Here is a 25,533-nt window from a genome sequence, read left to right on the forward strand (position 1 = left end):
GTGCCGATCAAGCGGGCTGCTTTGTCCTGGATGGTGTCGAGCATCTTGAGTGTTGTTGGAGCTGCACTCATCCAGGCAAGTGGAGAGTATTCCATCACACTCCTTACTCATGTAACTACCATTTAATACACTCTCTGTACACCAAGAGGAATTTCACCACTCCTCCCCTGTGGAATTTAGTGCTTAGAAATGTCTTTGAGAGACGGCAACAGAACTACCTTATGCTTGTATTAGCAATTAAATTGGGAGTAGAACTGAGAGACTTGCTAAGATTTGTAGCTCATCGCATTCATTTCTGCTTAACAGTCAAGACAAAGATATATTTTGAACAACACAGGATTAGATTTGTAAAATGTGCTACTTTCTTGAGGTGAAATTAAACACAGAGTGATTGCTAACATGTTAGTGTCAGCTGTGGCTCAGTGGATTGCACTCTCGCCTCCGAGTCATGAATGGTTGTGGGTTCAAGGCCCATTCCAAGAAACGTGAGCACAAAAATCCAGGCTGACGCTCCCAGTGCAATGTTGAGGGAGTGCTGCACTGTTGGGGGTGCTGTCTTTCAGATGAGATGTTAAACTGAAGCCCTGTCTGCTCTCAGGTGGATGTAAAGGATCCCATGGCACTATTTCAAAGAAGAGCAGGGGGAGTTCTCCCCAGTGTCCTGGCCAATATTGATCCCTCAACCAACATTGCTGTTTGTGGGAGCTTGCTGTGCACAATATAGCTGCCTTGTTTCCTATATTTCAACACTGGCTACACTTCAAAAGTACTTAATCAGCTGTAAAGTGCTTTGGGACATCATGAAAGGTGCTATATAAATGCAAGTCTTTCTTTTATTTGCTGTAATAGTCACTACATGTTGAAGTAATTCACTGTTTGGGAAATGTTCCGAGAGATGAGATGTAACATTTCACAAACAGTGAATTACTTCAACATGTAGTGACTATTACAACAAATAAAAGAAAGACTTGCATTTATATAGCACCTTTCATGATCTCAGGATGTCCCAAAGCGCTTTACAGCCAGTTAAGTACTTTTGAAGTGTAGTCACTGTTGTAATATAGGAAACAAGGCAGCTATATTGTGCACAACAAGCTCCCACAAACAGCAATGCGATAATGACCAGTAATGTTGGTTGAGGGATCAATATTGGCCAGGACACCGGGGATAACTCCCCCTGCTCTTCTTCGAAACAGCGCCATGGGATCCTTTACGTCCACACAAGAGGGCAAACAGGGGCTCGGCTTAACGCCTCATCCGAGAGACAGCACCTCCTACAGTGCGGCGCTCCCTCAGCACTGCACTGGGGTGTCAGCCTGGATTTTTGTGCTCAAGTCTCTGGAGTGGGACTTGAACCCACAACCTTCTGACTCATGGTGAGAGTGCTGCCCACTGAGCCACGGAGACAGGGAAATTTACAGAAAAGAATGAGGGTTTTGCAGAGAGAAAGCCCGGGACGAAATGTGATCACATAGTTGTGTGAGTCTGCAGCCTGGTGTGGCGAGAGGTGACCAGGAAGTTCAATACTGATGGAACTTTAATGAGCTCAGTTGCGCCACCTGCAAGCACATAATGGTACTGCAACTATTTCCAGTCACTCGGCTCAATAACTGTAAGTTTTCAAACTATATTTAAACAACAGCTGAATTCAGATTGTAAAAATCAAAAGTTTTGTGGAAACAAATTGAGATTCCACTTTTTTCCCCCCAATTTTTCTCCTCTTCTTCTCCTGAAGCTGTTGACTGCCAGGGATTCCTGAGATACAAGGGGAGTCATTTGAATCTAATCCGCCCGGGGAAACTGACAGGATTGGACCAGCCGCCCGTTTTACACCGCGCTCAGTTTGACTTTCTGTAGACGAGGTGGGGAGTAACATTACCCTACGGTTCCAGTGGGCTACCAGCATCCCAGCACTTCACCGGTGGCCATACTTCACTTGGCAGCCCAGACAGGGAATGTCAGCGGACTGTGAAAGCCTTCATAACTGAGCCTGCTCCTGTCCGCAGACACACACAGACACAGACACACACCACACAGACACAGACACACACCAGACACAGACACACACAGACAGAAACAGACACAGACAGAAACAGACACAGACACAGACAGAAACAGACACAGACACACACCAGACACAGACACAGGCAGAAACAGACACACACAGACACAGACAGAAACAGACACAGACACACACCAGACACAGACACAGACACACACACACCAGACACACACAGACACACACACAGACACAGACAGAAACAGACACACACACCAGACACAGACACACACCAGACACAGACACAGACAGCCAGACACACAGACAGACACACACACACACCAGACACACAGACACAGACACAGACACACAGACAGGCAGACACACACACCAGGCACACAGACAGACACACACACAGACACAGACAGACACACACAGACACAGACAGACAGACACACACACAGACACAGACAGACAGACACACACACCAGGCACACAGACACACACACACACACAGACACATACACACACACACACAGACAGACACACAGGCAGACATACATACACAGACACACATGCAGACAGATACACACACAACTAAAGTAAAAGCAATAACATTTGCAAACTGTGGGCAAATGTCACGCAATCAAATCTCCAAATACGTCAAACCAAAGTTGGCAACCCCTAGTCAATGCCTCCATTAAAATAGCAGACAAAGGAATGTCACAGCAGCCCATTACCCGTTGGTTGGTTTATAGCGCTGACCGTGACTTCTCGGCCAAGACTGGATTGGAACTCAATGCACACAAAGCTGCAGTACCACTAAAGCCCCCTTGGTGGTGGTGGTGAGCCACTGTTCCTGTTGCACGGTGCAGGTACCCGAGCTGGCTCTCTGTAGAGCAATCCAGTCAGTCCCATTCCCCCGCTCTATCCCCGTAGTCCTGCAAGTTTATTTCCCTCAAGTGCCTATCCAATCTCCCCTTGAAAACATTGAGTGTCTCCGCTTCCACCACTTCCGTCGGCAGCGAGTTCCAGGTCCTCACCACTCGCTGCGTAAAAAAGTTTTCCCTCACGTCCCCCCTGTATCTATTGCCCAAAACCTTAAATCTGTGACCCCTAGTCCTTGTACCATCAACTAGTGGGAACAGCCTTTCCCCGTCTAGCCTATCCAAACCAGTCATAATCTTGTACACCTCTATCAAATCACCTCGCAACCTCCTTTGCTCTAATGAAAACAAATCCAGCTTCTCCAACCTGTCCTTGTAGCTAAGATCCCCCATTCCCGGAACCATTCTGGTAAATCTCCTCTGCACCCCATCAAGTTCGTTCATTCCTGACAGACGTCTCAGTGACCTTTGCCCTCCAGGCTCCTCTCCTGAAGGTGCGCTCTCTTGCTGGGTTCGGTTTATCAGGCGCCAGACATTTCACCCACGGGCTCGTTTAGTGTCCGGGAGCCCAGCCACCGAGTGTCGGCAGATTATTCGAGCGACATCTGTTATCAGAGGCACACTTTGTGGCGGGTGGGCACTGGACAGGGATCAGGAGCGGGATCCCAGGCTGGTCTCTTTAGCCTCGGGATCCTGAGGTTTATGACATATTACAGGGAATTTTACAGCGGGCCACTCGGCCCAGCTGGCTCTTGCCGGTGTTTATGCTCCACACAAGCCTCCTCCCAAGTTACTTAGTGTCCGCTGTGGCTCAGTGGGCAGCACTCTCTTACTCGCTCTCTGAGTCAGAAGGTTGTGGGTTCAAGTTCCACTCCAGAGACTTGAGCACAAAAATCCAGGCTGACACTCCGAGGGAGTGCTGCACTGTCGGAGGTGCCGTCTTTTAGATGAGATGTTAAACCGAGGCCCTGTCTGCCCCCTCAGGTGGACGTAAAAGATCCTAAAGCACTATTTTGAAGATGAGCAAGGGGAGTTATCCCCGGTGTCCTGGCCAATATTTATCCCTCAATCAACATCACTAAAAAACAGATGATCCGGTCATTATCAGATTGCTGTTTGTGGGAGCTTGCTGTGCGCAAATTAGCTGCTGCGTTTCCTACATTACAACAGTGACTACACTTCTAAAAGTACTTCATTGGCTGTAAAGCACTTTGGGACGTCCGGTGGTCGTGAAAGGCGCTATAGAAATGCAAGTCTATCTTTACTCCATCAACATATCATTCTATTCCTTTTTCCCCTCATGTGTTTATCCAGCTTCCCCTTAAATGCCTTTCTGCCATTCGCCTCAACCATGCCCTGTGGTAGCGAGTTCCACATTCTCACCACTCTCTGGGTAAAGAAGCTTCTCCTTTAACCTCCCCCTCCCCCTCCCCCAATCCTGCCGCAGTTTAGATCACCTAATCTGATTTTGAGGCACAGGATCTGAGTAATTTAAGACGTGGCGTGTGGTGAGCTCGGGAGGGACGGGTGCCTTTGGACCTCTGGTGTCCAACACCGCCTTCAGTATGCCAGTGCAGCCTTCAGTCGCCTGAGGAAGAGAGTGTTTGAAGACCAGGACCTCAAACCCGGCACCAAGCTCATGGTCTACAGAGCAGCAGTGATACCCGCCCTGCTGTATGCCTCAGAGACATGGACCATGTACAGCAGGCACCTCAAAGCACCGGAGAGGTACCACCAACGCTGCCTCCGCAAGATCCTGCAAATCCATTGACAGGATAGGCGCACCAACGTCAGTGTTCTCGCTCAGGCCAACATCCCCAGCATCGAAGCTTTGACCACACTCAATCAGCTCCGATGGACGGGTCACATTGTCCGCATGCCCGATACGAGACTCCCAAAACAAGCGCTCTACTCGGAGCTCCGGCACGGCAAGAGAGACCCAGGTGGGCAGAGGAAACGCTTCAAGGACACCCTCAAAGCCTCCTTGAAAAAGTGCAACATCCACCACTGACACCTGGGAATCCCTGGCCCAAGACCGCACAAAGTGGAGGAGAAGCATCCGGGAAGGCGCCGAACACCTCGAGTCTCTTCGCCGGGAGCAAGCGGAAGCCAAGCGCAGGCAGCGCAAGGAGCGCACGTCAACCCAAGCACCCCACCCACCCACCCCTTCAACCATCGTCTGCCCTGCCTGTGACGGAGACTGTAGGTCCCGCATTGGACTCATCAGTCACCTGAGAACTCATTTTTAATGTGGAAGCAAGTCATCCTCGGTTCCGAGGGACTGCCTAAGAAGAAGAAGAAGAAGGTTCCCAAAGCTCCCCACCACTGGGGGTTTTCCTCAACTCATGTCTGGGTCTGTTGAAGACTCATTGATAGAGACCGATTGCCGTGATTGGTCAATAATTCCATTATTGTTGTACCCTGCGACTATCAGGATGGTAGAAGGTGAGCTATTCGGGCCTTGGTCTTTTGACGGCTAGCGATTCTTCTGTTACGATCAACCGATCTCCTTCCTACCACCCCTTGCATCACCTTAACCCTATGGAAGCTGGTTCACGGTAACTGGGCACTTTTAGGGCACTGTCCCCAAGGTTAAAATGGTCAACCCAAGGCTCCCCATTAGCTCCTTTGTTAAGTGTATTGGCCCCCTCACTCCCCTGAGGGAGAGAGAGAGGAAATGCAGTCAGAGAGATCCCCAGGTCCCCATCCAGTGAGGGCAGGGGCAAAGAACTTGTGCCTGGCTGTCAGTTGGGTATCAGATCAGGACAAGGCAAACTTAAAAACATTAAAAGTGTATCTTTAATCATTGCTAAACACCTCTCCGAACGGCACAGAAAACATCGGCAACACAGACAAATACATATTAATATTTTTAGCATGTTAATGTAATGTACAATTTCTAATACAAGAGGGAAGTGATACGTGGTTTAAGGAGCTGACACGGGGTCTGGTTAATGGGGACTGGACAGGTCCACAGTGTGGGAGGACTCCCTCTATCAAAGGGCAGCAATCCCTGATCATAGAAACTTATGGCACAGAAGGAGGCCACTCGGCCCATCATGTCTGTGCCGGCCGACAAAGAGCGATCCCGCCTAATCCCACTTTCCAGCTCTTGGCCCGTAGCCCTGTAGGTTACGGCACCTCAAGTAATGGAGGCTGCCTCACATTGAAGACAGGCTCAGATAGATCCAGTCGCCTGCTGGTGAACAGGGAGCTTCAGCCCACATCTAATCACGGCCCATTCACGGTAATAATACCCGCGTCGATTCAGCACCTCAACCCCCTCAAAAATTTCAGAAAGCAGTTCACGCGATGAATTAGTTTGAAGCGTTGCGACTCACTCACGGCCGCTGTTAGCAGGCGGGGCTATTCACCGGGCAAGCGGAAGGGCTGTATTTAAACCGGCTGCCCCGGCGGTTCAATGGAGGGATGTCTGGACTCCACTCAGAGGTCTCGGCCGTTGATATTGACCATGAGACAACCTTGAGGGGCTGAACGGCCTACTCCTCTTCCTATGAGACCTGACACTGAAAGTATTCCCCTGTCACCCCCAGGTCTGGCCTTTAAGTTGTGGTTAGAGAAACGCAACTGTCCCCAGAATAAGGAATGGGATGGATGGCAGCAATTACAAGAGGCTCTGCACCAATGTTCCCTGTAATTAATTTTGGAGCCAGGCGGACCCAGTCAATGTACCGCGCATCTGTGGTTTTTCTATTTAAAAGCAGGACCTTTAGAGACTGTGCAGCTTAAAGGGAACATTGTTCCTCACCCAAGGACCACGAGTCTTTAATATCTCTTCCCCCCCCCCCCAGATTATCTCCCCACATGCCCTGAAAACTGTAACTGTCGCTGGGCTATATCTCCAAGACATTGTCCCATTGTCGCAGCTGTAATCTTCACTGCTCACTAATATCAGATAAAAATGAGTTCACACAAAGTCACTCGTCGGCCCATTGGCTCTTCTCAGTCAGTTGACCAGCTGAGGGCCCGAGCCTGAGGAATCAAAGCTCCAATCCCCAGGTAACCAGAAGCTGGGCCGGTGATACTCTGTGCGACGGTCTCCAGAACGCTCTGTGATTCCTCTTCTTATCTCGCTCCTGTATCTTCCTCCCTCTAACTCTGCTTGAACAAGCCAAGGTAGAACTGGGACTTCAGGAAGCGAGGGAAGGAGTCTTTCTCCATTAGGCCATGGACCCTTTTTAGGGCCGGGTCGAAGCAGGAGTGGCTCGGGTTGGTCATGTTCTTGTGGACGCTCACTCTGCTGTGGGAGTCGAGATTCACCTGAAAAAAATGAAAGGAAACAATCAGTGTTTCGCTCACCAGTTCTTTCCCCCGCGCCACCCTCCCATCGAAGCTGTTGGCTCCTTGTTGAGGTACAATGTCTCCAGCCCCTGTCTAGAGAAGATGTTGATTTCTTTAGCTGAGGTACAGGTCTCCCCGTGCACCCCTTCCCTGCCCCCCACCCCCATCTCCTCCGAGCGACCCTCCCCCTCACCCTCCGACCCCTCACCCCATCCGACCCCTTCAGCCCCCTCCGACCCTCCCCCTCACCCTCCGACCCCTCACCCCATCCGATCCCTTCAACCCCCTCCGACCCTCCCACTCACCCTCCGACCCCTCACCCCATCCGACTCCTTCAGCCCCCTCTGATCCTCCCCAGCCCCTTCCAACCCCCACAGGCCCCTCCGGCGCCCCCTCCCCCTCCAACCGTCCGCCCCAGACCCCCTCCGACCACCCAGTTCCTCGACTCTCCGCGGAGCGAGAAAAGAAAGCCTCGACAACAGTCGGAAGCGGGAAAGGAAAACCTGCCTCCTTCGGGGCCTGGGCCTTGACGAATTCATCGTAGATCTTCTGGGCCTTGAGCGTGAGCTTGGGGCCGGTCTTCGTGTTCTTGTACTCCTCGCAGGCGAGCCAGAAGTCGATGTTCTCCTCGCTGAACTCGGAGCGCAGGAACGCGCGGAACGCAGCCACACCGCCTGAAAGCGCACAAAGGCGATCGGTCATTGCTTCTACATGAAGGGTTCGTCCATTCCGACCCTCAAGAACCACAGGCTTGCTACGCACCCATGGTGCACGCGCCCTCATTGCAGTGTTACCGCAGTACACACCCCTACGGTCCCAGTACAGTCCCTCGTTACAATCTACATCCCCACCGTCCAGGCACTGCACACACTCCCTTGTGTTGTGTGTACTTTTGATTTTGGGTCCCTTCAATCTCCTCCCATCATCTCCTCTAATTCAACCACATCTCACATCTACACAGCGCTAGGGTCACCAGCCCTCCAGGACTGCCCTGGAGCCTCCAGGAATTGACGACTATTCTCCAGTACACGGCCACGAGCAGACCCTGGAGACCCTGGTAACCCTACAGCGAGGGGAAGGGCCTCTGGGAAAGTAGGCCCAAGGTGGCTGAAGACTCTCCAGCAGCAGCAGCCGAAGGCAAAGGGAGAGGTTCACAGGAGCCCCGAGGATGGACACTGGCCGTGATGTCGGGCTGGAGCAGGGAATGGTGGCACCAAGCGATCGAAGGGCATCCCATAATAAAACTCACTACTCACTTGGTTTGAGTATAAAGCAAGGCTTTAATCAACTTGTTTCAGAACATGGAGGTCTAGTTGTACTTCACTAGTTCCTTGTCTTTACAAAATGTCCCTGGACAGCTGGGGCCAACACCCGAGTATTTATACTCCTTGGACGGCGCCACCAGCTGGCCGTCCAGTGTTATTTCATAGGTAGTTTCTCGATGATGAGATTTATGACAGGGTTTGTACCCGGATTTTGAATTCAAGGTGCTGGGCAGCTGGAAGCAAGTGTTGGTTGGTGAGCAGGGGGAGGGGATGGGATGGTTTCCAGTGTACCGAGGGTGGGGTTCAGGGGGGCTGGTGAGGAGAGGCTGTAACTGGCGGTAACAGGAGCCTTGGTACGGGTCTCGGGGTGGGTGGGGGGAGGTGAGATGGCGGAATGTGACTGGTGCACGGTCCCACCGACGCTGCCAGCTCTCCCGTGTCTCACCCACGTTCTCAGTCTCCATTACTAGACCCAGCGTGCTGGTGGGCTATTCCACTGCAGGAACTTTCACAGCTGAGTCTAGTCCTGTTGCTGTTTGACGTCGACTCACAATAGTCCCTGACTACTGGTCAGTGATTGGAAACCCCTTTCCCCCTCTGAGCCCTGAGATCAGCCAACTCAATACAGACCAGGAGCCTCTGTGACAAAGGTCGTCCCACAGTATGGGATGAGGAGGAGACAAGTAAGACCTGTCTTTATATAGCCCCTTGGACAATCTCAGAACGTCTCAAAGCGCTTTACGGCCAATGAAGTACGCAAGACAATGAAGTGTAGTCACTGTTGTAATGTAGGAAACGCAGCAGCCAATTTGCGCACAGCAAGCTCCCACAAACAGCGATTGGATAATGATCAGAACATCCGTTTTTAGTGACGTTGATTGTGTGATAAATATTGGCCAGGACACCGGGGATAACTCCCCCTGCTCTTCTTCGAAATAGAGGCTGTGGGATCTTTTACGTCCACTTGAGAGAGCAGACAGGGCCTCGGTTTAATGTCTCATCTGAAAGACGGCACCTCCGACAGTGCGGCACTCCCTCAGCACTGCACTGGGAGTATCAGCCTGGATTGTGTGCTGAAGTCCCTGGAGCGAGACTTGAACTCACAACCTTCTGCCTCAGAGGCGAGGGTGCTGCCCACTGAGCCATGGCCGACAGCTCAGAAGGCACCGTTGTAAATTGCTCCGGCCAGAAATGATAGTTTTGGGAGAGGGAAGGGGGGTGAAAGTTTAATAGCCCAGCGATTCTTGGAAAGTAAACGAGTAGAAGGACTTGCGGTGAGGTTTATGATCTGGGGACATGCTGGTAATGAGTGCCACATGCAGACTTTCTGCACAGTCTCAAGGTCGGGGGGGGGGAGGTGTGGAGTTCTGTAAACAAACTGAAGCAGAGACGTGTTTGGAGGCACGGACTGGAGAGAGGGGGGATCCGAGCCCACCCTTGGAACACCACCATCTACAGCTGTGAGCCTTGCCTCCTGCCTGTTAACCCTTAGGAGCACGCTGTCTGCACCCAGTCTGGGACTATAGCTCCCCTCCCCCGTGTCTGTCTGCACCCAGTCTGGGACTATAGCTCCCCTCCCCCGTGTCTGTCTGCGCCCAGTCTGGGACTATAGCTCCCCTCCCCCATGTCTGTCTGCACCCAGTCTGGGACTATAGCTCCCCTCCCCCGTGTCTGTCTGCACCCAGTCTGGGACTATAGCTCCCCTCCCCCGTGTCTGTCTGTGCCCAGTCTGGGACTATAGCTCCCCTCCCCCGTGTCTGTCTGCACCCAGTCTGGGACTATAGCTCCCCTCCCCCGTGTCTGTCTGCACCCAGTTTGGGACAATAGCTCCCCTCCCCCGTGTCTGTCTGCACCCAGTCTGGGACTATAGCTCCACTCCCCCGTGTCTGTCTGCACCCAGTCTGGGACTATAGCTCCCCTCCCCCCCATGTCTGTCTGTGCCCAGTCTGCGACTATAGCTCCCCTCCCCCCCGTGTCTGTCTGCGCCCAGTCTGGGACTATAGCTCCCCTCCCCCGTGTCTGTCTGTGCCCAGTCTGGGACTATAGCTCCCCTCCCCCGTGTCTGTCTGCGCCCAGTCTGCGACTATAGCTCCCCTCCCCCGTGTCTGTCTGTGCCCAGTCTGCGACTATAGCTCCCCTCCCCCCCGTGTCTGTCTGTGCCCAGTCTGGGACTATAGCTCCCCTCCCCCCCATGTCTGTCTGTGCCCAGTCTGGGACTATAGCTCCCCTCCCCCGTGTCTGTCTGCGCCCAGTCTGGGACTATAGCTCCCCTCCCCCCCGTGTCTGTCTGTGCCCAGTCTGGGACTATAGCTCCCCTCCCCCCCGTGTCTGTCTGTGCCCAGTCTGGGACTATAGCTCCCCTCCCCCGTGTCTGTCTGTGCCCAGTCTGGGACTATAGCTCCCCTCCCCCGTGTCTGTCTGTCAGTATTTCTGACCATAATCACTTTTTTTGAGGGCTGGAGCAGTCGAGGTGATGACATCACTGCGTCGCTCGCTGCCGCATCACGCGATTCTGTCTACAGGCCAATGGCAGCCCTGTCGTTCCACCAATCACAGCAGGGGGAGGGGCAAATTATTATTTGTAATAAACTCCCACCCCATCCTCCGCTCCTGAAGGTTCTCCCTATTACTGGGGTACGGCCCATTGGGCACTGCCACCTCACTAAAGCAGCCTTCCTTTGTGCATACGTCAGCAAGCTATTCAACTGTGGGGGCATCAGAGCCGAGTGCAGCCCCGTCCTCACTGATATCCACAGTCACACTGGCACAAATCGACATAAATAGACACAAATCGTCACACACGCACACATGTTTTCCCCTCTCTGCCATTGGGGCTGAGGCTAACTGCACCAGGCCCAGCTAACAGCACAGACCCGAGGTGAGGCCTGGGGCCTACTGCTCCGAATGGCTCAGCACCACATCGGGTGTTGAGGAGGGTAAACCAGGAACAGTTTGGGTCTGCTACAGCTCAGCTTGGCTGCGGTGCTTCTCGGGCTTATTAGCAAGCGAAGGAAAACTTTCCTTGAGGAGAATTCTCACACACACAATCTCGGTCACCCTGTGAAGGGTCTTTGCGGTTTGTATATTGAAAGTGGCTTGGCTCAGTTGGTCCTCTCGCCCTCTCGTCTCTGAGTCAGAGGCTGTGGGTTTGAAGCCCAATCCAAGGCTTGAGCACATAAACTAGGCCGAGATTCCAGCGCCACCTTGCTGGAGTCGGGGGTCCTTCAGGTGGTCAGGCGGATGTTAAGGATCCCGCGACCAACGCCACCAAAAAGCAGACTGACTGGCCATTTATCTCATTGCTGTTTTGGATCTTGCTGTGCGTGAAATGGCTGCTGGCGCCTGGCCTCCAGAGCAACAGTCAGCGCGCTGCAGTGTACTTCACCGCGTGGGAGGATGTTTCTGGGAGGCGCTATCAGGCGCTATATGACAGCCAGCCTGTCGTCCTCTCACACTTACGTTTGTGCTGCAGCAGTTTGTCCAGCGATTCTCCCCATTTAACAGCTTTGTCTGACTGGGTTCTAGAGCAGAAATGAGCCCAGATTAGTTTATCTAAAATACCAACAACCTCGACTCGCTTTAATATTGCGACTTTAAAATAGTAAAACTTCCCGCGGCGTTTCACAGGAACGTAAACAGACAACAATTGACACCGAGCCAAAGGAGGAGACATTCGGACAGATGACCAACAACTTGTCGGTGCGGCAGTCGGTGGGGGCATGGCTACAGCCGGTGGGGGCGTGGCTACAATTGGTTGGGGGCGTGGCTACAATTGGTTGGGGGCGTGGCTACAGCCGGTGGGGGCGTGGCTACAATTGGTTGGGGGCGCGGCTACAGTCAGTTGGGGGCGTGGCTACAGTTGGTTGGGGCGTGGCTACAGTTGGTTGTGGGTGTGGCTACAGTCGGTTGTGGGCGTGGCTACAGTCGGTTGTGGGCGTGGCTACAGTCGGTTGTGGGTGTAGCTACAGTCGGTTGTGGGTGTAGCTACAGTCGGTTGTGGGTGTAGCTGCAGTCGGTTGTGGGTGTAGCTACAGTCGGTTGTGGGTGTAGCTACAGTCGGTTGTGGGTGTGGCTACAGTCAGTTGGGGCGTGGCTACAGTCGGTTGGTGGTGTGGCTACAGTCGGTTGGGGGCGTGGCTACAGTCAGTTGGGGCGTGGCTACAGTCGGTTGGGGGCGTGGCTACAGTCAGTTGGTGGTGTGGCTACAGTCGGTTGGGGGCGTGGCTACAGTCGGTTGGGGGCGTGGCTACAGTCAGTTGGGGCGTGGCTACAGTCGGTTGGGGGCGTGGCTACAGTCAGTTGGTGGTGTGGCTACAGTCGGTTGGGGGCGTGGCTACAGTCGGTTGGGGGCGTGGCTGCAGTCAGTTGGGGCGTGGCTACAGTCGGTTGGGGGCGTGGCTACAGTCGGTTGGGGGCGTGGCTACAGCCGGTTGGGGCGTGGCTACAGTTGGTTGGGGGCGTGGCTACAGTCGGTTGGGTATTGGTAGAATTAGGGTCCCTGGTGAATCGTGGCCGGCCGGTCTAACAGGAGACATACTGAACCGACTGTACGACATGATGCCGGCAGACATGGTGGGCTAGAAATTCGGCTGCTTTGCGGCTGCTGTTAGTGCCTCCGTGCTGCGACCCTGGCACCCACCGCCCTGGTGGCCGAGTTGGGGCCACCGGAGGCCCTGCGGAGTGGGCAGTGGCCCTCCCCTTTAACTGAGGGGATCTGACATTGTCTCGGTTACCGCCCGAGATTGTGCTCCACTTCCTGTGTGGGGCGGTAAGCCGAATTTAGCGGCCGGTGGCGGTACTTCCACACCGGGCGCTAAATGTCCGGCCTTAACTCGGTTACCGCCCCCAATCGGGGCATAACCGAATTTTGCGCCCTCTATAGTCCACTCATTATTCTCCGCTGTATTCCAGTCGTTGACACTCTACAGTTACTACACTCACCCCCGGCTCCTGGATCTCCTCACGATCCTGTTTGTGGATAACGTGGACTCTGATTTCAGCAGCAGGGACCCCAGTCGAGTGCCGACCTCTTTAGCTCTGGAAGATTAAGAGAAAGAATGTTGGTCTGAGCCAGGGAGAAGATCAGCTCCCTCTGTCCCGTCTACACATAACGGAGGACTCCGACAGTTATCTGAGTTTACATCATGATCCAGAGGGAAAGTACAGATCGATTCTTCTCAGTTTTGTACATTGGACATTAACTGTCGGCTAGGCCAAGGCAGCAGCAGGGCACTCCATTGGCCTCAGTGTCTCTGAGCCAGAAGGTTGTGGGTTCAGGTCCCCACTCCAGAGACTTGAGCCCATAATCTAGGCCGACACTCCCAGTGCAGTGCTGAGGGAGTGCCGCACTGTCGGAGGTACCGTCTTTCGGATGAGACGTTAAACCGAGGCCCCGTCTGCTCTCTCAGGGGGACGTAAAAGATCCCACGGCACTATTTCGAAGAAGAGCAGGGGAGTTATCCCCGGCATCCCGGCCAATATTTATCCCTCAATTAACATAACAAAAACAGATGATCTGGTCATCATCACATTGCTGTTTGTGGGAGCTTGCTGTGCGCAAATTGGCTGCCACGTTTTCTACATTACAATAGTGACTACACTTCAAAAGTACTTCATTGGCTGTAAAGCAATTTGTGATGTCCTGAGGTCATGAAAGGCGCTATAGAAATGCCAGTCTTTTTTCTTTCTTTCCACTGGGCTAAGAAGGGGTTAATTCAGTGAGAGTTCCCGCTCTCGCTCACTGTCCTGCTCCACCATTGTTCTGGAAGCCCCTCCAGTTATCTGCCCGAACTTGCACCCTTTACTGTGTCTTTCACTCACTCGCCCGTTCCGCCTTCAGTCATTACGATCTTTCACTCGGGAACTCTTTCCCTAAACCCATTCCTCTTGCTGCCTCCCTCCCCACCTTCAGAAATGTGCACCGAACCAACCAGTTTGACCTCAGCTTTGGCCAACTCTCCTCATCCTGCTCAGGGTCAGTTCCCTCCCTCTCGCCCTTTGCAAATCTCCTCAGGACGTTCCGCTATACGTGCAAGTTGTTGTTGTGCGTGTGTGAGTGTGGTCCTGTGCATGTGCATGTGTGTGTGTGAGCGTGTGTGTGAGCGTGTGTGTGCGTGTGTGTGCATCTGTGTGTGTGCGTGTGTGCGCGCGTGCGTGTGTGTGTGTATGTGTGCGCGTGCGCGCGTGTGCATGCGTGTGTGTGTACGTGTGTGTGTGTGTGTGTGTGTGCATGTGTGTGTGTATGGTGTGTGTGTGTGCATATGTATGGTGTGTGTGTGTGCGTGTGTGTGTTCGTGTGTGTGTGAGTGTGTGTGTGTGCGTGTGTGTGTACGTGTGTGTGTGTGTGCATGTGTGTGTGTATGGTGTGTGTGTGTGTGTGTGCGTGTGTATGGTGTGTGTGTATGGTGTGTGTGTGTGTGTGCGTGTGTATGGTGTGTGTGTGTGTGCGTGTGTGTGTGTGCGTGTGTGTGTACGTGTGTGTGTGTGTGCATGTGTGTGTGTATGGTGTGTGTGTGTGTGTGCGTGTGTGCGAGTGTGCGTGTGTATGGTGCGTGAGTGCTTGGGTGTGGGTGTGCACATTATATGTGAGTGTGTACGCGCGAGTGTGTGCATTTGTCTGTGTGAACAGGATCAAGCTCAGCTGTGCTGCCCCCCATGGTTGAATGCCATGCTAACACTGTCCAGCCTGATATGAATGAAGAATGGCCGCCCGCTTGCGTTACTGGAGAGAGTGACTCCAGCGGGAACACGTGCCTGCAGGAGAGGAAATCTGGACTGAATAAAGGGCCCCCTGCCGCTCAGTCAGTCCTCTCCGCACTAGCGAGGTGCTCCCTACCTGCCCAGACATGTGGCCGGCAGTGCAGCAAGCCCTTTGCACATCTCCGATCTGTTGCTCGATCAAATCCCAAAGCCTTCGTCGGGTTCCTGTTCCTGTTGCTGCCGCTCCCGCTCGCTCCCTCTGTACCGAGCTGGGCCCCTGTGATTCTCCTCTCAGCTACTTCCTGCGCAGAAGCCCATTTAAACAAATGTCCTTCACTCGTGAGAGAGCTGAGCTAGCGCACTGCCCAATCGCTGGGCCCCAGATAATGAACGCAGCTTCGGGACTGATGTCATTCTCAGGCCGTCAGTCGGGAAACGCATTTGTTTTCAGTCAAGGCCAATCCCATGTGCGTATGTGCCGTCACTCCAAGACCTGTTTTTTTTTGCCTGGATGTTACTAATTGTTTACAGCTACGAATGGTATTAGTGCCTGAAGCACATTTAACTGTTTCAGCCAAACCCAAAGCTGCCGAATGCAGCCATCAGCACGGAGCGGTAATGGGAGCAGGAACTCAGGCCCACGATCGACTCCAGCCCGTCCTGCAACATTTCAGCCACGGGAACACTGAGAAATCACAGTTAAAACAGCGAGAACTTGGATTTATTACAGCGAATTACATCGAATGTACATCAGAGAGAGAGGCCGTTCGGCCCAGATGGTCCATGTCGGTGTTTAAGCTCCACACCAGCCTCCTCCCACTGGATTTAATTCATCCCACCCCATCAGTATGTCCTTCTATTCCTTTCTCCCTCATGTGTTTATCCAGCTTCCCCTTAAATGCATCTATACTTGTCGCCTCAACCACTCCACTGCATTTCTATAGCGCCTATCACCACCTCAGGACGACCCAAAGCGCTTCACAGCCAATGAAGTCTTTTTGAAGTGTAGTCGCGGTTGTACTGTAGGAAACGCGGCAGCCCGTTTGCGCACAGCAATGAGTTGCTTTAGTGATGTTGAGTGAGGGAAAAATATAGAGCAGGACACCGGGAGAACTCCCCTTGTACATCGCCTTTAACGTAGAAAACATCCCGGGGCACTTCACAGCAGATGTTAGGACAGGCGACCAAAATCTTGCTCGGAGAGGTAGGTTTTAAGGGGCGTCTTACATTAGGAGAGAGAGGTGGTGAGGCGGAGAGGTTTAGGGAGGGAATTCTGGCCCTTAGGGCCCAGGCGGCTGAAGGCACGGCCGCCAATGGTGGGGCGAAGGGAGGGGGGTAATGCGCAAGAGGCCAGAATCGGAGTAACTGAGATTTCCGGGAGGGTTGTAGAGCTGGAGGAGGCTACAGGAAGAGGAAGGGGTGAGGCCTTAAAGAGATTTAAACACAAGGATGTCATCAACTCCAGGGGAGTCATCACCTCCAGAGGAGTCCGCACCAGTCCTAATAGAGTCCATAGAGCTGACTGACTAGAAACACTGGGAAGCAATTTATCAATAATAAGTAAGGCTTGTGTGGAGATTGTGCCCGTCCCACTGCTTCCGACGGTGAATTATTTTTGAAGGGCATTGAGTGTTGTTATGTCGGAGACAGGGCGGGCCATCCTGCCCCCGACCAGCCCCACACACAGCAGTGAGATCAAAGCCCAGTTACAGTGTTCTGGTGGATTCAATGGAGGTGGGGTGGAGGGGGAGGACATTGGCCGGGGCACCGGGTGACCTCCCTCGCTGGGAATCTCCTCGCGGCCTCTCTCGCTCCGTCGCCGCAACTTCGGTAAAGGTCTGAGGGAAACCCGTTTCTGTGTCAACAAGGATTGCGCCCAACTTCTGCAAAGTTAAGGCATCGGAGCGGGAGAGGCCGACAGCTAATTCCCGGAGCCTGTTTGTTCCCAAAGTGTGCGACAGGATCTTTAATATCCACTGGATCCTCCGAACAAGCAGATCGGGGCTCAGTTTAATCTCTCAGCCAATGACGGCACCTCTGACAGTGCAGCACGCCCTCAGTACTGCCCCTCTGACAGTGCAGCGCTTCCACAGTACTGGCCCCCCCGACAGCGCAGCACTCCCTCAGTACTGCCCCTCTGACAGTGCAGCGCTCCCTCAGTACTGCCCCTCTGACAGTGCAGCACTCCCTCAGTACTGCCCCTCTGACAGTGCAGCACTCCCTCAGTACTGCCCCTCTGACAGTGCAGTGCTTCCCTCAGTACTGCCCCTTCCGACAGTGCGGCACTCCCTCAGTACTGCCCCTCTGACAGTGCAGCACTCCCTCAGTACTGGCCCTCCGACAGTGCAGCGCTTCCCTCAGTACTGCCCCTCTGACAGTGCAGCGCTTCCCTCAGTACTGCTCCTCCGATAGTGCAGCACTCCCTCAGTACTGCCCTTCCGACAGTGGGGTGCTCCCTCAGTACTGCCCCGCCGACAGTGCAGCGCTCCCTCAGTGGTGCCCCTCCGACAGTGCAGCGCTCCCTCAGTACTGCCCCATCCGGCAGTGCAGCGCTCCCTCAGTACTGCCCCTCCGACAGTGCAGCGCTCCCTCAGCATTGGCCCTCCGACAGTGCAGCGCTCCCTCAGTACTGCCCCTCCAACAGTGCGGCGCTCCCTCAGTACTGCCCCTCTGACAGTGCAGCACTCCCTCAGTACTGGCCCTCTGACAGTGCAGCGCTTCCCTCAGTACTGCCCCTCTGACAGTGCAGTGCTTCCCTCAGTACTGCTCCTCCGATAGTGCAGCACTCCCTCAGTACTGCCCCTCCGACAGTGGGGCGCTCCCTCAGTACTGCCCCGCCGACAGTGCAGCGCTCCCTCAGTGGTGCCCCTCCGACAGTGCAGCGCTCCCTCAGTACCGCCCCTCCGACAGTGCAGCGGTCCCTCAGTACTGCCCCTCTGACAATGCGGCGCTCCCTCAGTACTGCCCCTCCAACAGTGCGGCGCTCCGTCAGTACCGCCCCTCCAACAGTGCAGCGGTCCCTCAGTACTGCCCCTCTGACAGTGCAGAGCTCCCTCAGTACTGACCCTCCGACAGTGCAGCGCTCCCTCAGTACTGACCCTCCAACAGTGCGGCGCTCCCTCAGTACCGCCCCTCCGACAGTGCAGCGCTCCCTCAGTACTGACCCTCCAACAGTGCGGCGCTCCCTCAGTACCGCCCCTCCGACAGTGCAGCGCTCCCTCAGTACTGACCCTCCAACAGTGCGGCGCTCCCTCAGTACCGCCCCTCCGACAGTGCAGCGCTCCCTCAGTACTGACCCTCCGACAGTCCAGCGCTCCCTCAGTACTGCCCCTCTGACAGTGCAGAGCCCCCTCAGTACTGTCCCTCTGACAGTGCAGAACCCCCTCAGTACTGACCCTCCGACAGTGCAGCGCTCCCTCAGTACTGACCCTCTGACAGTGCGGCGCTCCCTCAGTACTGCCCCTCTGACAGTGCAGCGCTCCCTCAGTACTGACCCTCCGACAGTGCAGCGCTGTCTTTGTACTGCACAGGAGTGTCAGTATAGAATTTGTGTTCAAGGCGGAGTGAGAGACAGAGGGGAGTGAGAGAGTGAGAGAGTGGGAGGGGAGTGACAGAGGGGAGGGAGAAAATTAGAAGGGGAGAAAGTGAGAGAGTAGGGGAGGGAGTGAATGAGAGAGAGAGGGTTAGAGTGAGAGGGGGAGCGAGAGAATGAAAGGGAGGAGCGAGAGAGAGTGACAGAGTGAGTGAGAGCGGGTGAAGACTGAAGGTAAGTGGAGTGCCAGTCAGATGATGAAGAGTCTCATTTCTCACCCAGAGGGGCTGGAAGAGATTCTCCAATTTGGGAGCTGGATTGAGAGCAAACTGTGCAGCAATCTCAGGGTCTAAGGTCACATGTATTCTGTAGAATTTCATGGCTAATGGTTTGGAATGTCTGAATGCAATGTCATTTGCGCATTTTGCATCCAACAACTGTATTTAATAAACATCTGCAGCTGTGTGAGATGAGCCCCACTGATAGGAGTCGACACGAATGGGTTTGGCTGCTGGTGAGCGAAACCCATTCACTCCTAATGCAACGCGCTCAGTGTTTGTACCTCCACAGACGGTGGGCACCAGACATCTTTCGCGTATCTCGCTGATTGTTCTCGTTTATAATACCTCAGAGCTTTGGGATTTAAATCGCGTTTTGAAACCTTCTCCAGTCTCGAGTCCTGTTGGATTGTGATTCCACGTTGCAGTGTATTTTTTGTCATAGCGTTTGCCTTGTGTATCAAACTTCAGAACCCTTGACCGGGACTTTGAGTCCCACCTGCTCCACCCAACCCCTTGCTGTATTCACAAGCCCAGCGCGCACCCACTGCCTCTTCAGCTCTCCCCAACTGTGTGACTCCTCTCCTCTCCTCCGTCACTTAGAATTCTCTTCCTGAAACTCTTCCTCTTCCCACCTCTCTCCCAACCTTCAGCCTTACATCTTTCAACATTGCTTGGGCGGTCTTCCCGCCCACTTCCTGCTTGGTGTCCACAGGTCCCAGCACGAAAATGCTTTTCGCTACAAGACAGGTGTAATATAAAGAAAGACTTGCATTTCTATAGCGCCTTTCACGACCACCGGACGCCTCAAAGCGCTTTACAGCCAATGAAGTACTTTTTGAAGTATAGTCACTGTTGCAATGTGGGAAACGCAGCAGCCAATTTGCGCACAGCAAGCTCCCACAAACAGCAATGTGATAATGACCAGATCATCTGCTATTAATGATGTTGATTGAGGGCTAAATATTGGCCAGGACACTGGGGAGAACTCCCCCTGCTCTTCTTCGAAATAGTGGCCATGGGATCTTTTACGTCCACCTGAGAGAGCAGACGGTGCCTCGGTTTAACATCTCATCCGAAAGACGGCACCTCCGACAGTGCAGCACTCCCTCAGCACTGCACTGGGAATGTCAGCCTAGATTTATGTGTTCAAGTCCCTGGATCGGGACTTAAACCCACAACCTTCTGTCGCAGAGGCGAGAGAGTGCTGCCCACTGAGCCACAGCTGACACTGTGGTAAGCTATTGATACTGCGCCAATGGTTCACTCCCAGAGTGTTCTGGGACTCTGGTTTTGAGGTTCTTGTTCATTCTCCTGACAGTCCATCCCCGTCTCTTGTACTTCCAGAATGGGTACAGTACAGAAGGCCATTCAGCCCATTCTGCTGGCTATCCAGTTAGTCCCGCTCCCCTTGCTCATTCCCCATATCCCTGCAAATGTTTCCCTTTCAAGTATTTATCCAATTACCTTTTTGAAAGTTACTATTGAATCTGCTTCCACCGCCCTTTCAGGCAGCGCATTCCAGGTCACAACAACTCGCTGCGTAAAAAGATTTATCCTCATCTACCCTCTGGTTACATCCTTCCTAAAATGTGGTACCCAAAATTGGACACAATACTCCAGCATATCTAACCCTTCTAGAAAAAATAAAATATATAATACATGATAAAATAAAATATTATTATAATATAGAATATTATATAATACTCCTTTTTTCTTAACTTTTGACTGTCTTATCTCATCAGTGTTTACAACTCCAACACAATGCAGGAGTATGCGACGATTGTAATGTATTTAGCTAGCTTGGTGGCACAGATGGCGATACCATGGATTGATGGGCCACAGGTTCATGCCATTACCCATGTGCTGAGCTCACCTCAGCTTTTCTTGCACTTCCTGTTGGTTACACCCGGCATCAAGCCCTGCCACGTAAGAGTATATCATGGGTCAGATGTAGGATCAAACTCCCTCTGTAGCATTCTGTTAATCAGTCTGTGGTCAGGTACAGCATGGGGTTAGATACAGAGTAAAGCTCACTCTGCACTGTCCCCATCAAACACTCCCAGGGCAGGTACAGCACGGGTTAGATACAGAGCAACGCTCCCTCTACACTGTCCCATCAAACACTCCCAGGGCAGGTACAGCATGGGTTAGATACAGAGTAAAGCTCCCTCTACACTGTCCCATCAAACACTCCCAGGGCAGGTACAGCACGAGTTAGATACAGAGTAAAGCTCCCTCTACACTGTCCCATCAAACACGCCCAGGTCAGGTACAGCACGGGTTAGATACAGAGTAAAGCTCTCTCTACACTGTCCCATCAAACACTCCCAGGGCAGGTACAGCACGGGTTTGATACAGAGTAAAGCTCCCTCTACACTGTCCCATCAAACACGCCCAGGGCAGGTACAGCATGGGTTAGATACAGAGTAAAGCTCCCTCTACACTGTCCCATCAAACACGCCCAGGGCAGGTACAGCACGGGTTTGATACAGAGTAAAGCTCCCTCTACATTGTCCCATCAAACACTCCCAGGGCAGGTACAGCACGGGTTAGATACAGAGTAAAGCTCCCTCTACACTGTCCCATCAAACACTCCCAGGGCAGGTACAGCACGAGTTAGATACAGAGTAAAGCTCCCTTTACACCGTATGAACAGCTAGCTCATTCAGTTTGATGATTTTGTGTATTAATTGGTTTCTTATGAAGAAAAGAATAATTTAACCAGAATAAGATTGTTTTGTTTGAGCCCTTTTATTCTATTCGCCCTGTCTGAAATATAAATGAGAAGGTCTGTGATTCACACACACGGCACTGGGGGGTCAGCAGCCTCCGGACCAGAGGACCAAGTGCCCGACCTGCGTACGAGTGAAGCCATCAAAGACTGGATGATCCAGGTCTTGTTGCACGTGGGCAAGGACTGCTTCATTATCTGAGGAGTTGTGAATGGCGCTGAACACTGTGCAGTCATCAGCGAACAACCCCATTTCTGACCTTATGTTGGAGGGAAGGACATTGATGAAGCAGCTGAAGATGGTTAGGCCTAAGACACTGCCCTGAGGAACTCCTGCAGCGACATCCTGGGGCTGTGATGATCGACCTCCAACCACCACAACCATCTTCCTTTGTGCTAGGTATGACTCCAGCCAGTGGAGAGTTTTCCCCCCCGATTCCCATTGACTTCAGTTTTACTAGGGCTCCTTGATGCCACACTTGGTCAAATGCTGCCTTGATGTCAAGGGCAGTCACTCTCACCTCCCGGCTTTAACACATCCCACCAGTTCCTGTCTGGAGGGCAGGAGCAGTCATTGGAAAGCCGCTTACAGTTTTAATCAGATGGTTGGGAGGTTGCTTGCTGAGTGAATGTATCCAGGACTGAGAGTCAAAAGCACTCACTCCCCATTAACAAGCATCACATTGTACCTGTGTTCTCATCGCCCAGGGCTGCTTTGAAGAATCCAACACGTCCTGCACTCATGCTGCGCTCCTGCTGCTTGTCCAACTGTTCTGTTTTTAATTCTTTCTCGTGATGTGAGTGTTGCTGGCTAAAGTGGCATTTATTGTCCGTATTGGCCAAACTGGGTAAGGATGGCAGGTTTCCTTCCCTGAAGGACGTTAGTTGGGTTTGTTACGGCAATCCGACAGCTTCATGGTCACTTTTACTGATGCCAGCTTTTTATTTCCAGATGTTTTAAAACTGAATCCCAATTCTCCCACGCCATGGTGGGATTCTCTGGAGGGTTTGATTTTAACCCGGCTCGCTCAGCAGAAACTGGGCGGGCGGAGCAGTTAAAAATCGCCCCATGGCTCTTACCTGTCCGAAAGCCGCCACGATCGCAACATCTGCAATTTTAACCTGCTCTCCTGAGCAGGCGGCAAAGGACAGGCGCACCCGGAGCCAACGGGGTCCTTCTTTACACATGCATGTTGCGGCCTGATGACATCATTGAGACCCGACTGTAATTTTAACTCAGGTTTGAGCGGGGAATCTACGGGGAGTTAAAATCGGGGTCTGAAAGACTGAACAGGCTGGTGTTGTTTTAACTAGAAAAGAGACGGCTGAGAGGTGGTCTGACAGAGGTCTTTAAGATTCTGAAAGGGGCTTGATAGGGTAGATGTAGAGAAGATGTTTTCACTTCTTGGGGCCTGTCCGGAAACTAGGGACCGTAAATATAAGATAGTCACCAATCAATCCAATAAGGAAGTCAGGAGAAACTTCTTTACCCAGAGAGTGGTGAGAATGTGGAACTTGCTACCACAGGGAGTGGTTGAGGTGACGAGCATAGATGCAGTTAAGAGGAAACTAGATAAACACATGAGGGAGAAGGGAATAGAAGGATATGCTGATAAAGTGAAATAAAGTAGGGTGGGAGGAGGCTCGTGTGGAGCATAAACACCGGCACGGACCAGTTGGGCCGAATGGCCTGTTTCTGTGCTGTACATTCTATGTAATATAGATATATAACGTTAGATGTTATGAACTTGGGCTCCTGGTCTCGAGTTTTGTGCTCCGGAATATAGAGCTCTAATTCGGAAATGAAGTGTCGTGTGTCCCACAGGATTTTCTACCCATTCATTTTAAAGTAAAACCACAAATGGATCTTCCACCTCCGTCGTATTGAGTTCTCTCAGGATTCTGCACAAATGGCGACTGCAGGAGTTCCGGAACATGAGGCTTGCTCCTCGAGCTCCCCAAGCTACAAGGCGGGGTCTGCGGACTGTTTCGCTCCAGCAGACTGTGATAAGAGGTTGTCCCTATCGGTAACCTTTGTGTCTGACCACCATCTCGCTACCTCGACCAGCGGCCATCCTTCATGCTATTTAACCATGAGGTGCATTACAGCAGAGTCTGCTCCTGCCCTCACCCACTGTCCGCACACAGACACTCCCACACATTCTCTGCAGTAACTTGGCCAAGTGGCCATGCTTCATGCAGGAGTTCCAACCGGCTATTGGACTATCACAGCTCAGCTGGCATCCACAGATACACATAAACCACAACCACACACAGAAATACACATACACACATAGTCTCCCCCTCTCTCTCTCACACACACACACAGACACAGACACACACAGACACACAAAAACACACACACAAACACACACAAACATACACACATGCGAACATACACAAACACACACAAACATACACACACAAACATACACACAAACACACACACACGAACATACACACACACAAACACACACAAACGCACACAAACATACACACACAAACATACAAACACAAACACACACAAACATACACACAAACATACACACAAACACACACACACGAACATACACACACACAAACACACACAAACGCACACAAACATACACACACAAACATACAAACACAAACACACACAAACATACACACAAACATACACACACACAAACATACACAAAAACATACACACATGCGAACATACACACACAAACATACACACACAGACACACACAAACATACACACAAACATACACCCACACACACAAACAGACACACACAAACACACACAAACATGCTCACAAACATACACACACATACATACACAAACACACACAAACATACACACAAACACACACACACACACAAACACACTCACACGCAAACATTCACACACACACACAAACACGCACAAACATACATACACACACAAACATACATACACACGCAAACACACAAACATACACAGGCACACACAAACACACACACACATACACACACAAACATACATACACACACAAACACACACAGATACACATATACATACACACACAAACACACACATACACACACAAACATACACACACAAACACAAATATATACACGTGGGCTAGAAATTGGGTAGTGCCTTGGTTGGGGCGCTAACTTTTGAAAAGTAGCAAAAGTAGCGCCAGGCGCTAATGATTCTCTCCTGATGGGAAATTCAGCTTTAGCGCTCCAAGAGTGAAGTAGAGCGCTAAATCCTAGGGCGCTAAAGTCCGGGAGCGGGGCCGTAGCGGCACAGCGCAGAACAATTTGTAGCGCATCGCTAACGGCATCAGACGCTGTTTCCCTTGCTTAAGGGGAAGGGCCAGTGATGGTGCACGACCTACTTGCCGGCCGTTCTGCGTTGCCAGGCGACCTGCGCGACTGCCATTACAGCCCCAAACACACACTCAGGCCTAGAAATTCAGTCTGGACACTTTTGGGGCGCTAAAGTCGGGCGCTCGCTAAAGTTAGCGCCCGCCGGAAAGTGTAGGCCACATCGCCGAAATTCAGTAGAGTTGGCCCTAAGTTTGGCCGAGCACTGAAACTGGCGTTGAAATGCTGTGTTCCGGCGCTAAGCCGGCGATGCGGCCTAATAACGCCGAAGCCGGGCGCAGCGCAGGTGCGGTCATGTTTTGATTGACAGCAGACACCCTGACGCTGGCCAGCTCTTAAAGGGGGAAGGGTCAACTTTGACTGCTGCCACGCCCTGCATACTGGAGCCCTGCAGCTAGGCCTCAGCACTACTGGTGTGCCAAAATAGCGCCTGGAGCAATGGAGAGGGCCCGTGAGCGAGCGCAGCGCTTCTCAGAGCAT

At 52.5% G+C, this 25,533-nt stretch overlaps 1 protein-coding gene across 1 annotated transcript; it reads right to left on the reverse strand.

Annotated features, from left to right (window-relative positions):
- Nucleotides 1–5,667: 5,667 nt before the first annotated feature.
- LOC147097635 (regulator of G protein signaling 4-like) lies at nucleotides 5,668–15,526 on the reverse strand. The gene is made up of 5 exons (XM_085971621.1): nucleotides 15,289–15,526; nucleotides 13,395–13,490; nucleotides 11,913–11,974; nucleotides 7,696–7,862; nucleotides 5,668–7,167 (listed from the first exon to the last, which is right to left on the reverse strand). Exons 1-5 carry the CDS (start codon nucleotides 15,330–15,332, stop codon nucleotides 7,000–7,002), a joined length of 537 nt encoding a protein of 178 aa, XP_085827747.1. The 5' UTR covers nucleotides 15,333–15,526; the 3' UTR covers nucleotides 5,668–6,999.
- Between the last annotated feature and the right edge of the window lie 10,007 nt (nucleotides 15,527–25,533).

This window comes from Somniosus microcephalus, chromosome 31, assembly GCF_052327205.1.
Source record: "Somniosus microcephalus isolate GS21.2 chromosome 31, FLI_Smic_1.0, whole genome shotgun sequence".
In the NCBI taxonomy this organism is placed as follows: domain Eukaryota; kingdom Metazoa; phylum Chordata; class Chondrichthyes; order Squaliformes; family Somniosidae; genus Somniosus; species Somniosus microcephalus.

Bases quoted from the DNA above. Each gene is read 5' to 3' on its own strand.
- LOC147097635 (XM_085971621.1), bottom strand. From the start codon at position 15,332: ATGTGCAAAGGGCTTGCTGCACTGCCGGCCACATGTCTGGGCAG. The intron at 11,975-13,394 runs GTGAGTGTAGTA...TTTCTGCTCTAG, and splicing joins AGGAGATCCAGGAGCCGGGG to AACCCAGTCAGACAAAGCTG. The intron at 7,168-7,695 runs GCAGGTTTTCCT...CATTTTTTTCAG, and splicing joins AGGCCCAGGCCCCGAAGGAG to GTGAATCTCGACTCCCACAG.